General features: G+C 35.1%; 1 protein-coding gene across 1 annotated transcript; it reads right to left on the bottom strand.

The window, feature by feature from the left end:
* Nucleotides 1-6,601: 6,601 nt before the first annotated feature.
* LOC116196550 (probable chlorophyll(ide) b reductase NYC1, chloroplastic) lies at nucleotides 6,602-11,513 on the bottom strand. The gene is made up of 10 exons (XM_031526328.1): nucleotides 10,908-11,513; nucleotides 10,153-10,231; nucleotides 9,874-10,009; nucleotides 9,524-9,598; nucleotides 9,252-9,447; nucleotides 8,667-8,735; nucleotides 8,091-8,230; nucleotides 7,859-7,981; nucleotides 7,335-7,527; nucleotides 6,602-7,162 (listed from the first exon to the last, which is right to left on the bottom strand). The coding sequence occupies exons 1-10, from the start codon at nucleotides 11,241-11,243 to the stop codon at nucleotides 6,974-6,976; spliced, it is 1,536 nt and encodes a 511-aa protein (XP_031382188.1). The 5' UTR covers nucleotides 11,244-11,513; the 3' UTR covers nucleotides 6,602-6,973.
* Nucleotides 11,514-13,015: the final 1,502 nt, after the last annotated feature.

Below are 13,015 nucleotides of genomic sequence, written 5' to 3'. Positions count from 1 at the left end.
GTTTAGTTAAATTCCAAAAGTTACTCGCGAGGGGTGACTGCCAAGTGAGAGTCGTCTCTTTCAATTTCAGCAAATCACGCCATCCGTTTTCATCGTCTTGGCCAATGGCACTTCAGTGAATTTCAGTATTTTCTTTGATATTTTCGTTTCTTGTGTTCTTCTAGAGATTCTTCTTCTTCTTTTTTTGTTCCTCCTTCTTGATGTGGATGTTTTGTAGTGACAAACGAATCCCGACTTTAAGATGCAATACTCTTATGATTTGCATATGTATTGTCTTCTAGTTTGTCTCTTTTTGAAATATGGGGTCGAAGCCCAAGCATATGTCTAACGGTCAGTATATAATAGTCCTACACCAAGACATATGTATATATATATATCACTCGGTTCATAATATTTCTAAGAGGATAAAACAAATACTGAACAACTTGACATATGTCGAGGTTTATATATGATTATGTTCGTTCTTAGGTTAGATTCTAAAGTCAGATGAATCATTAAATACTTCTTCATAACTAAGAATGAAATTAGACTTAACTCCCTATCCTTAATCTAAAGCATGCATATACTTGTACAACATTTAAGCCTGGAAAAGAGAAAAATGGTGAATTTGAGTCCTTGTGAAGCAATTCAATTAATTATAGAATTTCCTACCTTTCTTTACTCTTTTTTTTTTTAGGTTATCATAATGTAAATTGTTCTTTGAGGGTATTACAACCTTCAATTATTAATCAAATTTATCCCAAAATGCTAGTATATGAGGATAATGCAATTTGCCAATAAATATTGAATAAGGTGAAGGGTTAGGTAAACATTTTTATTATTTCACTTTGTTTTCTAATTGTTTGTTTGTTTGTTTTCCCCCTTTTTTTTTATTTAATTGCTGTGTTTTGCTTTTGTTTTTCCTCCATTATTAAGAGAAGGGAGAACCCTTTCTATGCTCCTAGGAAAAGGGAAACAATTCATCAAAATAAATAAATAAAAGAGAAACCTACTTAATTAGGACAAGGACGCCTTTCCTGACATACATATATATCAATCGAAAGAGCTAATCTCTCAACATCTTAGCTTTTTTAGTTGAAACAAAAATTTCAAACTAGTAGTAAAACAATACCTCATCTCGAGTTGAATCTAACCATAAGGGTTGTAGCTATACGCGACTACAAAAAGTGATTGTTAGCTTTATACTTCGATTCCTTTTCCCTCGCACGTTTCGGTAAATTTCATGCATGAATATTAGTTGGGTAATCAGTCGCTACACCTTCCTTTTGTCACTCGCCTCATCATGCTTCTAGTGGATTTAGTTCGTAATTATTTGCTTCTCCAAGATATATTTTAGGTGATCACGTCTGTATGATCAGTATTTTCCTATCCTAATATCTATTAAATAAAGTCAATTTGCTAACTGCACTCATCAATTTTTTTTTACCAATTAAGGGCAAGAATTACATTTATTTTCGAATTGAGATAAACATATTCATCATAGTACTTGATTTTATCTTATGACCTTAGGATATAAATTAGAAAATTCCATATTATTCTATCTAATTCTATCTCTTTCGTACCGTTAAGAGTACTATGAACCCTTCAATTTATCCCATAATATATATATATATATATATATATAATTCCTATGGAAGTCCTAATTAATATTAATATTAATTTATAGGATGAAATTCAGATGCTCTATACATTTCACGATGTCTTTTTTGAGGACTGTTTCAACTTTCTTCGGCATGAGGCTGCTTCTGTCTCAAAGTGAAATTAATTATCCAAATAGCTAAATTGACTTTAAAAAAAATCAAAGAAATCGAGGAGATAATTTGTTCTGGGTCAAAAGTCGACCGTTATAAACAATATGGGCCACTAGCTAGCCGGCCAACTATTGCCCGATCAATTTTGTTTTGAATAAGAAACTTAATGCTTCTGCCTATATACAAATGTTAACAAGTCATATAAAAAGAAATTTTCAGGCAGTCTCATCTCTGACTCTTGAAGTGAGAAAATCTCAATTAGATTATATCAAGCAGTGAATATGTGAACAATTTGCGTAATTATCCTTTATAATTTTATTAATTCTTTTCCATCACTTCATATGATTAATATTAATACGGAGTGAGATTATTTAAAAACTTTTATAGTAATAAAAGAATAAAAATATGCATTTACTTTTTCTTTGTCATCTATATAATAACATGCTTGCATGATCAATCTTCGGAAGGTTCTTCTTTCCATAGTAAGGAAAAACCTTTAATCAATTGATTTATTAGGAACACTTTTTTTATTGGGGGATTTGTTTTTCCCTTATTAGAAACTCACCGGCGAATTTTTTTCGATGAATCGTGATATTTGAAAGACTAATGAGCCCTAACTAATTTAATTCAAACCGGACTGGCTCATTAAAAAGAAATATTATCCTAATCAAAGATTTTATTCATCAAAATATTTGAACTCGAGATATTATTTAAAAAGAACAAATATCAAACCTGCTTGAACCACCATCAGTTATTTTCTAACGGATAAATTACATATAGCAAAAGCCCAATTATCCCGATTATAAAATTGAAAATCGGTGAATTTTTGTATTTTTATAAGATATACGATACATTATATCTAAATATAAATGTTGAAAACGACAAGGTGAGCTGTATTACAAAACGTTTTTTTGTTAAATAAATAAATATATATATAATATACTTCAAACGTGTGAGGGGAGGCAGCAGGCTGTTGACCTGGGAAATTTGTCACTTGAGACTTAAGAGGCCAAGTCAGAATTTTCCCAATCCAAAAGAAAAAGAAAAAAGAAAAGTGAAAAATCAGAGACAGCAGAATTGATCTTCTTCTTTTCCTTTTTCATATCAGATTTTTGCGTGGCACTTTTTCAGATCAGATAAATCTCCGATGGATCTGGAAACAAAAATTAACTTCTATATCTTTTCTTTTATCTGCTTTTTCTCGGAAACAAGTTCCTAAATATCACATTATATATTTTTATTACAAAGATCCACTTTTACTGGAAAAAGAAAAGAATTCCTTTACTATTTTTCTGCCTTTACTTTTTTTATTATAAGAAAAACAAGATTAGAACTTTTTTGAATTTCAGTTCGTGAGCAACTCTTAATAAATGACCACGATGTACTAACAAGTTTAGTTTTTATTTGTTATAATCTATATTATATATAAAGTACAAGAAGTTTCTCCAATTTTCATTATTTACTCTTGTACCTTCGTGACTTTTTGTTGCACCAATTTAGATTCATTACTTTTGATCGTATATTTTCATAATTCTTATATTCAAGTTTTTTCTCTTTTCATTAATTTTTGACATTTTTTTCCTCTTACATCCATTTCAGAGTTAGCCACTATTATAGATGCGTTGGTCATACTGTTTTTAATATCGCTTTATAATTTCAAAACTTTGATGTATCATATGTTTGTTGCCCAACGATTTCGCACAATCTTTGTTTCTTGGACCCTTTCTCGCTTTTAATGGCAAAAATAAAAGTATGAGGTGTTTCTCCAACTATTCTTCATATTTTTCCATTTCTTAAATAATGACAATACAAATTTTCCCCTTTACATAATTAACAAAACTAAAATAATTCCTGAAATCATTGTACCTTTTGGTAAACGTTCCTTCATTCAAATAATATAGGAAACAACTTTTCAAATAACATTTCAAGAGACTCTTGCATCCCATAGGGTTAAAGGAAATTCATACATCACTTAATTTTTTATTTTTATTAGAAAATTATATCTTCTTTAGTATAATAAAAAACTATAAAGATTCGATTGGAAAAATAAAGAGAAAGTTATAATTTAATAAAAAGGTATATTTGATAGTTAAATTAGTATAAATAAATTTAATCATCAAATACTATTTCATATTGGTGAAATAATTTTCCGGTGAAATAATGTAATTACTAAAAGGATATGAATATTTAAAGAATTGCATTTATTTCTGCTATATATACTTTTTAGTTTTCAACTAGATATATGAAAAACCATTTGAACTCCATTCTCCCTTCTTTTCTCCTCGATAGTTTCATGGTGAAGTCTCAAAAAATTCCCAATGGTGTTGTCTGAAAATCACAATGGTCGTGTGCTTATATTTCAAAAGGTACGTCATCTCTTATAAAATTAGATTATTTATGAATCTTTAAAATATAATATTTATGTATAATTCTCGAATAATTCTTTATCTATCGTTATTCATAAATTTTACTCTTGTTATGATATCATAGATTTTCCTATCTGTTTGGAGATATTATTTGATTAACTTTTAGCATTTTCTTTCTAATTTTTTCTCCCTACTCTTGATCATATTTTCATGAAAACCAGGAAATTGAGAAGCTGGGGCCTTTGGATAGCAACCACACCCGCTGACGACCTCGCTAGGGGCAGTGGTGCCCGTCGACGAACCACCACCAGCCCAATCTGCTTTTCTCTTTTGTTTTTCAATCCCGTAAGTTTGCTCTTTATGTGTATATATACAATTGTTCTAATTTTTTTAAATTTACAGATTTTAGGTTTAACTTTTAAAACATAAAAATTCAAAATACTGGAAAGGCTTTATTAAGATATTAACAAATATTATGTCCCGTTTATACAAAAATAAACATCTTGGTTTGAAAGAGAAAATATTTTGAATGTTTTTATTTTTTTGGTTTCTATTCTAAATGAAAATTGAGAACAAACTGAAATTATATGTTATTCACATATAAAAGAAGATTAGCAATAATTATTCATTACTTTTGAGGTTTTTTTTACAAAGAATTAGAACTATAAGCAATTAGACAATCTTTTTTTTTATATTATGTTTTTCTCTCATTTTCCTTTAATAGTATTCACTCTTTTTGCTATTGATTATCATGATTTCAATCCTGCATTCGACTTAGGCTTTTTATATTAATTAATTATTGCTTACGTTTTATTTTTGCGTATTTTAAAGTTTATTATATGTGTAATATTAACTTACTAATGTAATTAAAATGAGTATTTATTGCAATTCATTTTTATTAAACATCAGAATTGAAATTCTTCTCTTTCTTTGTTCCAATTAACTACTTCAAAATTTCAATAAATATATAATAGTTTGAAAATGTGCAATATTAAAAGATGATACATTGACTTCTTATATTAACCTTAATTTTTAAAAGGTAAATTGACTTAATTCTGGTAAAAAATTGAATTAATTATTTATAATTATTGAAATTATAAATTACGTTATATCTAAATAAAAAAATATCAATATACATTAATGATACTAAGTAGTTCATATTCATTGATTTGGTATCTTCAAATCAACCAACAAGATTATTGGTGATGTTATTAATTAATTATATATTTTTGGATGAAATTTAATCTTTTTTTATATATTTTCCAGCATATAATTATTATATCTTACTACTGAATCGAGAACCTTTTCACGTGCAACGCACGCGTATATTCACTAGTTTTTATCAGTACTTCATCGTGTCACATGAGAATGTAACTATACCAAATAATTCACAAGTCTTGGACATTACTTGCATAATAAAGATAGTAAGTTGATACCCTAGTGAGCGCGTGCACATAGTTCCTCAGTTTTCACTAAAAGCTTTGAAAACTCTTTTTATTTCTCGATTTATATATTTTTGCTTACTTAAAAAAATAAGAGTCACGGAGGTATAGAATGGAATTCAAATGCGAGATTTTTTTTTAATAAGAGAGAGGGAATTTCAATATAGTCGACATCGTATTCGCCAACCTCGCCTCGAGTTAACTATGCAGAGATTCTAAACTCTCATTTATGAGTTTCCTACGTATTTTTCCTTTCGTATTAATCTATTTAATCCCGTTCGAGATTTATGGGCCGGCCCTATCCCAAAGAAAGAATGATATGCATATGTGGGGGGACCATGAGAGGTCACATGGCAGTGGTATCATTACGTCCCTTTCCTCATAATCGACGGCATGACATTCGACTCGGCGAGTCAAATATTCCGCCATTTTCTGCCATTATTGATTGACGAAAGAAAATAAGGAAACAAAAAATAACAAAAAAAAGCGAAAAATGCCTTATTTATTGTAAGATATTCCTTCTGTCATCAGGGCTCAGGTAGTTACCCGATGTTTTGGAAATCCAAATTTGGCAACACACGCATACGGGAATCTCATTATTATCCCGAAACTTCCGCCCCTTTTGCAAATATGCCCATTTCCTCTTGATGGGGATCATGGGATTGAGCCCATCCATCTGTGCTTAATACGGGAAAATTTTAGATATCATACCTCAAATGACGTGGTGAGAAAGAATCAATACGAATTCTTTAATAAAGAATAATTATAACAATTATCCGAGTGATTAGCACCAAGCCTCTAATTTCATGCAATTTGATTAGTGCTTCCTCACGTCATATAACGAGGTAGGATTACCTAATAACTTCTCGCTTAATATAAACTTTCCCGAATAGGTTTTGGAGATCTCCATGTCGAACCCGATGGCAGCAGCCGACAAGAGAACCACTTTCTCAAACTATTTCATTGGTTTAGGTTTCCTCGTACAAAGAGAAGAGAGAACGAACAAACAAGAATCGAGCACATCGAAGATCTGGAGAATGCCCAGGTAAAATAAGAGAGCTAAAACTGGGATTTCTAAAACCACTGAACTATATATCTGAATCAGATCAGGCAGTACATGTACAGGCTAAAAGTTACAAATAATGCAGCGAATGCCCCGGAATAGTTCATTTTCGGTATACAGAAGAACCTACAGCAAGATTGATGCAGAGGCTCTTGTATAGGTCAAGACCCAACACTAATGAATAACCTGCTTTATCCTTGTGATCTCTGGATCTGCAATTCATTTGAAAAAAAATGGAATGGCAGATACCAGTTCTGACCTTTTCACTGGCCTTTTAATGGAGGATCTTATTACGGATTCTGTGTGAGCTGAACTGCTTCTGGAATTGCTGCTGCAGGGACCGTACAGAACTCAAGTGCCTGGGAATGAGTTTCCACCAGTGCTTGAGAGAATGATGAAGGCGCAGACAACAGAGAGTGAGAAGACAGACACCCAGGTGTTCTCTGCATACATTTCCATCGCGTCCGTGAAGGAAAACCGCGTTCGGTTCTCCGCCCAGTTTCGGATCCGGTCAGCCTCAGCTGCATAGAGGGCTCTCCCCTGCAGTTTCATTGAGTTTTTTTTTTAAAAAAAAAACAAGAAGAAGAAGAAAGAGACAAGAATCCAGATCGAAATTTTCACTTCCTGCTGATCTGCATGATTAGTTGCATCTTCCTACTGGTTTTTCAGGAAATCCATCATTGAACACACTTGATAATTAAGTTGATATTACCTGATCATCAAACCAGCGGCCTCTTCTCAGCCATGCAGTGACTAGAGCAAGTAATATTCTCGGAGGAGTAAGATAATTGATGGCTTTCCCTGAACCCTTCACAACCCGCATCCGAGGAACTAGACTTCTGGCAACTGTCTCAGGCAATTCACAGATAATGTTAAACATCTGCTTGTTCTTGATAGTCGAGCCACTGCAACAAGTAAACAGCTGACTGAGATATCATGTTAAATAATTGATCCAGAGAGCAAGAGAGTTAATGAAACCGCCTTAGAGAGTTGTGCAGGGTCAGTACGTTATGAAGTTATGACAAACTTTTCCAGTTTTCTGTTTTCATGAACAGGAAAAATTGTTTAGAATATAACCGCCTCTTTCGGTTACTAAGAAAGCAAACAGCAAGTAAATTCCCGCCTCACATCATTTATCAAGAAGCGGCCGAAACTGAAAAAAGAGACGAAAGTAAAGACTCTCCATGATCAAATGGGCCTAAAAGTGAAAGAAAGATCAAGAGGCATTTGTTCCACCTCAGAAGCAAGTCCGTGAGAACCATCCCAGGAGATGCTGTGTGCACCCCGACTTTAGATTTCTTGCATTCCTTCAACAATGATCCCTGAAGCTGCCTAAGACCGCACTTTGTTGACCCATATCTACAAACACAAAATATAACAAAATCTCATAACTAAAAAATCCAAAAATTTAAAATGAAAGAGGCATCATCTCACCTCAAGGGCTCACTACCGTAATTCTCGAACTTACACTGCAGTCAACGGAGTACTTGACCCTCCTGACCCTGCTCCATCCATGTTGAAGATGTGTCCCCCCTGAGGCTGATTCCTCATGACGTGCATGGCTTCACGCGTACAGAGAACCGACCCAACTAAATTTGTCGAGACGATCTGAAAAAAACATAATATTGAAAAGCTAATTCCATTAGATTAGCTGTAATATGATGGACTATGTCAATATGAATGTTGATCTTTTTACACTGTCAATAGCAACCATATACTCTGGTGGACCCATGATGAATAATCAGACAGTTTGAGATCGACCTGGTCTAGAAGAAGTCTTTTTAGCCTTGTCCAAGTTAGGGATTTTCTTCGTTGAGAGTGCAACTAAGGTAAATCAAGAAGAAACTGCTAAAGTGCAATTGGCTACACAGTTTGAGATCGACCTGGTCTAGAAGAAGTCTTTTTAGCCTTGTCCAAGTTAGGTATTTTCTTAGTTGAGAGTGCAACTAGGGTAAATCAAGAAGAAACTGCTAAAGTGCAATTGGCTACCGTTCCAGATAATTTGTACACCACTCTGCAAAAAAAGACAAGTCAATAACATTACCTGTTTGATCTCTTCATCAGTGAATTGCAGCAATGGTCGAAATCCTTTATTGATGCCAGCATTATTTATCTGTTAAACAAACATTTGATAAAAGTGATTAGACTTTGCACATCAACTGGAAATACATATATAGTATCAGATCTTCGAGATCTTGTTATGTGGTATTGAGCATAGCGGTGGACACAACATGAAACGAATAATAATCCTTTGTCATGGACTCATGTCCGCCCAAGGAAAGTTATTACAAATTCCGGGCACTCTACATCATTTACTAGGCTAATCCCTATTAATATATGCAATGAACATCATAATTGCTGTAACTGTTTCTTCACAAGTCAATCTGTTGTTTGTAGGGTAGACAGGCATGCTTTGTGCCGGGAGTGCTCAATAATTAGTTTTTCTTTGGTGATAAATAAACACGCTTGGTCAAGAAGACAGTGAATGATATTGTAGGGGAAAACTGGAGAAAAATTTAAAACTTGTACGAGTTTTCGACCTTAAATCATCTCAGACCACCAGAAACCATAATCTCTGCAGAAGAAGCCACATGTAGCTTGATGGAGAAACTAAGAAGTGAACACTCACCCATATATCTATTGAACCGAGTTCCCTAACAGCAAAATTTGCCAGCTTTCGTACATCATCAGGCTCACTAACATCGCATGGGATTCCCACCACTTTTGCATGCGCCAAACCTGTCCTGGATGAGCCACTTGCAGCAAGTTTCCCTTCCTGAAGATTCTCTTCGAGCTCTTTGACAGTCAAATCCACAGACTCAGGACTGAAGTCATGAAAGAAAAGCTGTTAGAATTTACAGAATAAATTATCACTATATACAACATCCTCAGGAGAATCACCTTCGAGAAGCAATGACCACATGATCACCGGAAAGAAGAAATTCGCGTGCAAGAGCCTTTCCAAGTCCTCTCGTACTGCATCACACAGTTAAATGCAATAAGAAGAAAAGATATACAAACATAATATAGCAAGGATTTTCCTATCATGCATATACTATGCACATCTTGCATAGTTTATGCTGGACACATTATTAAATTGAAGTTAGGACTTAAGAATGCACGATGCGTATTAGGAACTTGCACTAATTAATGGCTATTTAATGCATTTTTATCAACTAATGGAGAAGGATCTTGCACATCGATAGTTATAGAAATGATCGGTGAAGCCAAGTACAAGGGAGAGATTGTACCTCCCTGTGATGACAACATTACGAGGGCCTGCTCGACAATGTTCATCTAAGACCATGTTAGCACCAATCATCGTTCCGATAATAATTCCTCCGAGCCAGCTGTACCAGATCAGTTCATTCATCTGGGGGTCTCCGCCTTCATAAGATACGCACACAATTCTCGTTTCTTAACAAGGACATTTGATTAACTATGTTTATGTCCTATAAGGAACATCTCCTCAGTTATAATAACTGCCAGTTATCGACAGGTTTCTCGAGGTAAAGTGTATTTGTGCTGACCTGAAAGCTGAAACCCGACCGCAAGGATTACTCCCGTGCCCATCATTGTCACGATGTATCTTCCCACTTGAACGGCAATCTGAGAAAGGGAGAGAGAGAGAGTGTTTTAGCAAAAGAGCAAACTTTTACATGTAAGAAGCACAACCGAGATTTGAGAGCAGTAACTCCATACTAATAAAGAGCCACAGCCAATCCATCCAGAAGCTTGAGCTGGCCAATCAGGGGCTAGTATCACTACAACATCTTACATACATGGGAGATTCCAAGCACTGAAGATAGACTGTGTCTGTGATAACCCATCTAAAAAATCCTATAGGTTTGTTCATGTGGAAACTGATCATTCTTCTATCCACACAGTGAATATCACAAAGTAACATCATTTTCCTAAAGAACCGGTCTCATCTTGTAGGGCGATTCCATAATGGCCAAATAAATACATTACCAAGCTCGGATGTCCACCGAGATCCGGCTATCTTGTAAAAGGGTTTTCAGTGACTGTCAAGCTATAACTACTATAGATATCTGATTTTCTTTTTCTATACCTTGGTTGGGAAATATTCCTACTCTAGAAGGAGGATAAACAATGAGTACCTCTAAAATTGCACACCACAAAATTATTTATAACTGCAGGACAATCTCGAGAATTTACCAATCACAGTCCTAATTTGAAATTATTCAAAACAGTGACCTTCAAGAAATTGCAAGCCTTGCAAACAAGAAGGGCAAAGAGCCAAACCAAGCGCAGAGAAACTCACAGAGGAAAACACTTCCTCAATCTTCACTATTGAAGCCTTGAACACATCATCCGCTCTCGAGCAAGCCAGAACAGCGGACCTCAGCTGGTCCAATATCCCACCTCTCTCACGACCCTTCAACAATTTCACCTCGTCCTCCTCGAAATCATCAAACTTTCTCGAACTCTCGACCTCCCTGTCTCCTTCCTCCTTGCCCTTAAACGACCGACACCGGTGCCGCACCGGGAACCAGCGGCGCCGGAAACCCAGCCGGGTCCTGGGGAAATCTCTCAACTGGGCACTGCAGTCGAAGCTCTGAGGTGCGTATATGTGGAGCTTAGTCGACACAGTGGCCATTGCTAATCCTCCGAGAAATTGGGAGCAGAGAGTTGGGAATGATTCATGTAAAGCTCGAACTTTTAGCTTTGTCGGGATTATTTATGACTCCGCCAGCACGTGAAAATTCAATTAAACAGATAAATTGGAGCAAATTTGCTGATTGGGTTTTGTGGGATATTTTCTTGCAGTGTGCGCGAAGGAAGATATGATGTGCAAGCAAAGGGAAAGACAGGAGGAAGAAGGAGAAGGAGAAGGGAGAACGAACGGAGGGATGGCGATGGCGATGGAAGGAGAGTCCGGAAAGGAGTAGAGTGTGATGACCACACGTTAAAGCAAACCTCATCCTTGCCGTGCGTGGCCGACACGTGTCCCTCTGTTCCCGCTGATTTTTGCCTAAGGATGGTCACTTAACTGTTTTCGGGGGTTTGGTTAGTTTGTTGGGGGAGTTTGGCTCGTGGTCGGTTTGGCCTGTTTCTGTTCTTATTTAATTAATTAATACATAATTGAATTTGGGGTAGTATTTCATGGGGGGATGGGATTTGATACATGCATGGATAATTTCAGTAGATATTCCTAAAAATTATGGCATATTCTCCCAAAAATAACAAAGTAGGCGAACTTGATACGACACGCAAATCAATCAATTATTACAATACATAAAAGCCAGAATTATCAAACCTAATTGCGCAGACAACTCAAAATATAAAATTTTTTAGCTCTTCGTTACGTGATATATCAACTGAAAAATCCAATAAATTTAAAAAATAGATGCATGTCTCTACCAATTTAAGCTAAATGAATTTTGTCAGATATTACACGTATCGGTTTAACGAATTTTAGATATGCGTCTGCATTATTTGTGCTTAGGAATATAATTCAAAGATTTTTTTTCTGAAAAATTAGAAATTCTTTTAAAGATCTAAAAGCTTTTTTCAAAATGTGAAATGATCTCGTAAATTCCGTGTACTCAATATATTCTTTAAATAGAAGAAGAGAAAATTCCTTTTCCACTCTACTCTTATTTCTTCCTACACTTTATCTCGACCGATTTCTTTCACGACCGGTTTGCTCTTACGTATTTTAAATTTAAATTGATTGATAACTATTTCCATTACAATTTCTTATCTATAGCGTATGCATGTTGTATATTTTTCTATCATATTAGTTTTTTTTTCCTGCATGAATTTGTTGGTCACATAATACGTTACTGCTGTGAAATAAGTTGGACAAGCCTCCATACGTCGACCCAGAATAACCATTTTCGGGATGCCAGCCGGCTCAATAGGACAGATGCTGAGGTCTTGTTGAAAGGCACCTGCCATTCCAGACGTACATTCTTAATTTAAGTTGATGCTATTTTCCGTTTCAAGAGAAAGATTGCTCAATGGGTGAAAGATTTTGTTGGGAAGGGATGTACTCAACCAAACAATAACGCAGCGATTAATCTTCCTCCCCTTCTAGTGTAATCGAGATAGGAACTAATCAAATCAACCAACAAGCAGTAAAGTAAAAGAACACCAATAATTTTACGTGGAAAACCCCGATGTGGGGAAAAACCACGGGACCAACTCCGAATCAACGATCCACTATGAATGAAGGTTATACAATGTCTTTCATCAAGGGTAAACCCTTGGATCACCAAACTCAAGAGAAACACTCTCTTGGATCACCCAAATACTAAATTCGTCACCCACACCGGGTGGTTCACAAAATCAGCTGAAACAGCACCTACAGAGCTCGAATAGAAATTCTGACCGTTCAGAAGTTAGCCCCACGTGTTGTGAAGCTGC

Source organism: Punica granatum, chromosome 2 (genome assembly GCF_007655135.1).
Source record: "Punica granatum isolate Tunisia-2019 chromosome 2, ASM765513v2, whole genome shotgun sequence".
Taxonomy (NCBI): Eukaryota; Viridiplantae; Streptophyta; class Magnoliopsida; order Myrtales; family Lythraceae; genus Punica; species Punica granatum.
Note: the sequence above shows the minus strand (reverse complement) of the source record. Positions and strands in the feature narration are given on the sequence as shown.

Excerpts from the sequence above, each read along its gene's own strand:
- LOC116196550 (XM_031526328.1), bottom strand. The coding sequence starts at position 11,243 with ATGGCCACTGTGTCGACTAAGCTCCACATATACGCACCTCAGAGCTTC. Across the intron at positions 9,448-9,523 it reads GTGGTCATTGCTTCTCGAAG|TCCTGAGTCTGTGGATTTGA; the intron begins GTGATTCTCCTG and ends TCATGACTTCAG. Across the intron at positions 7,982-8,090 it reads AGTACTCCGTTGACTGCAGT|ATATGGGTCAACAAAGTGCG; the intron begins GTAAGTTCGAGA and ends TTGTGTTTGTAG.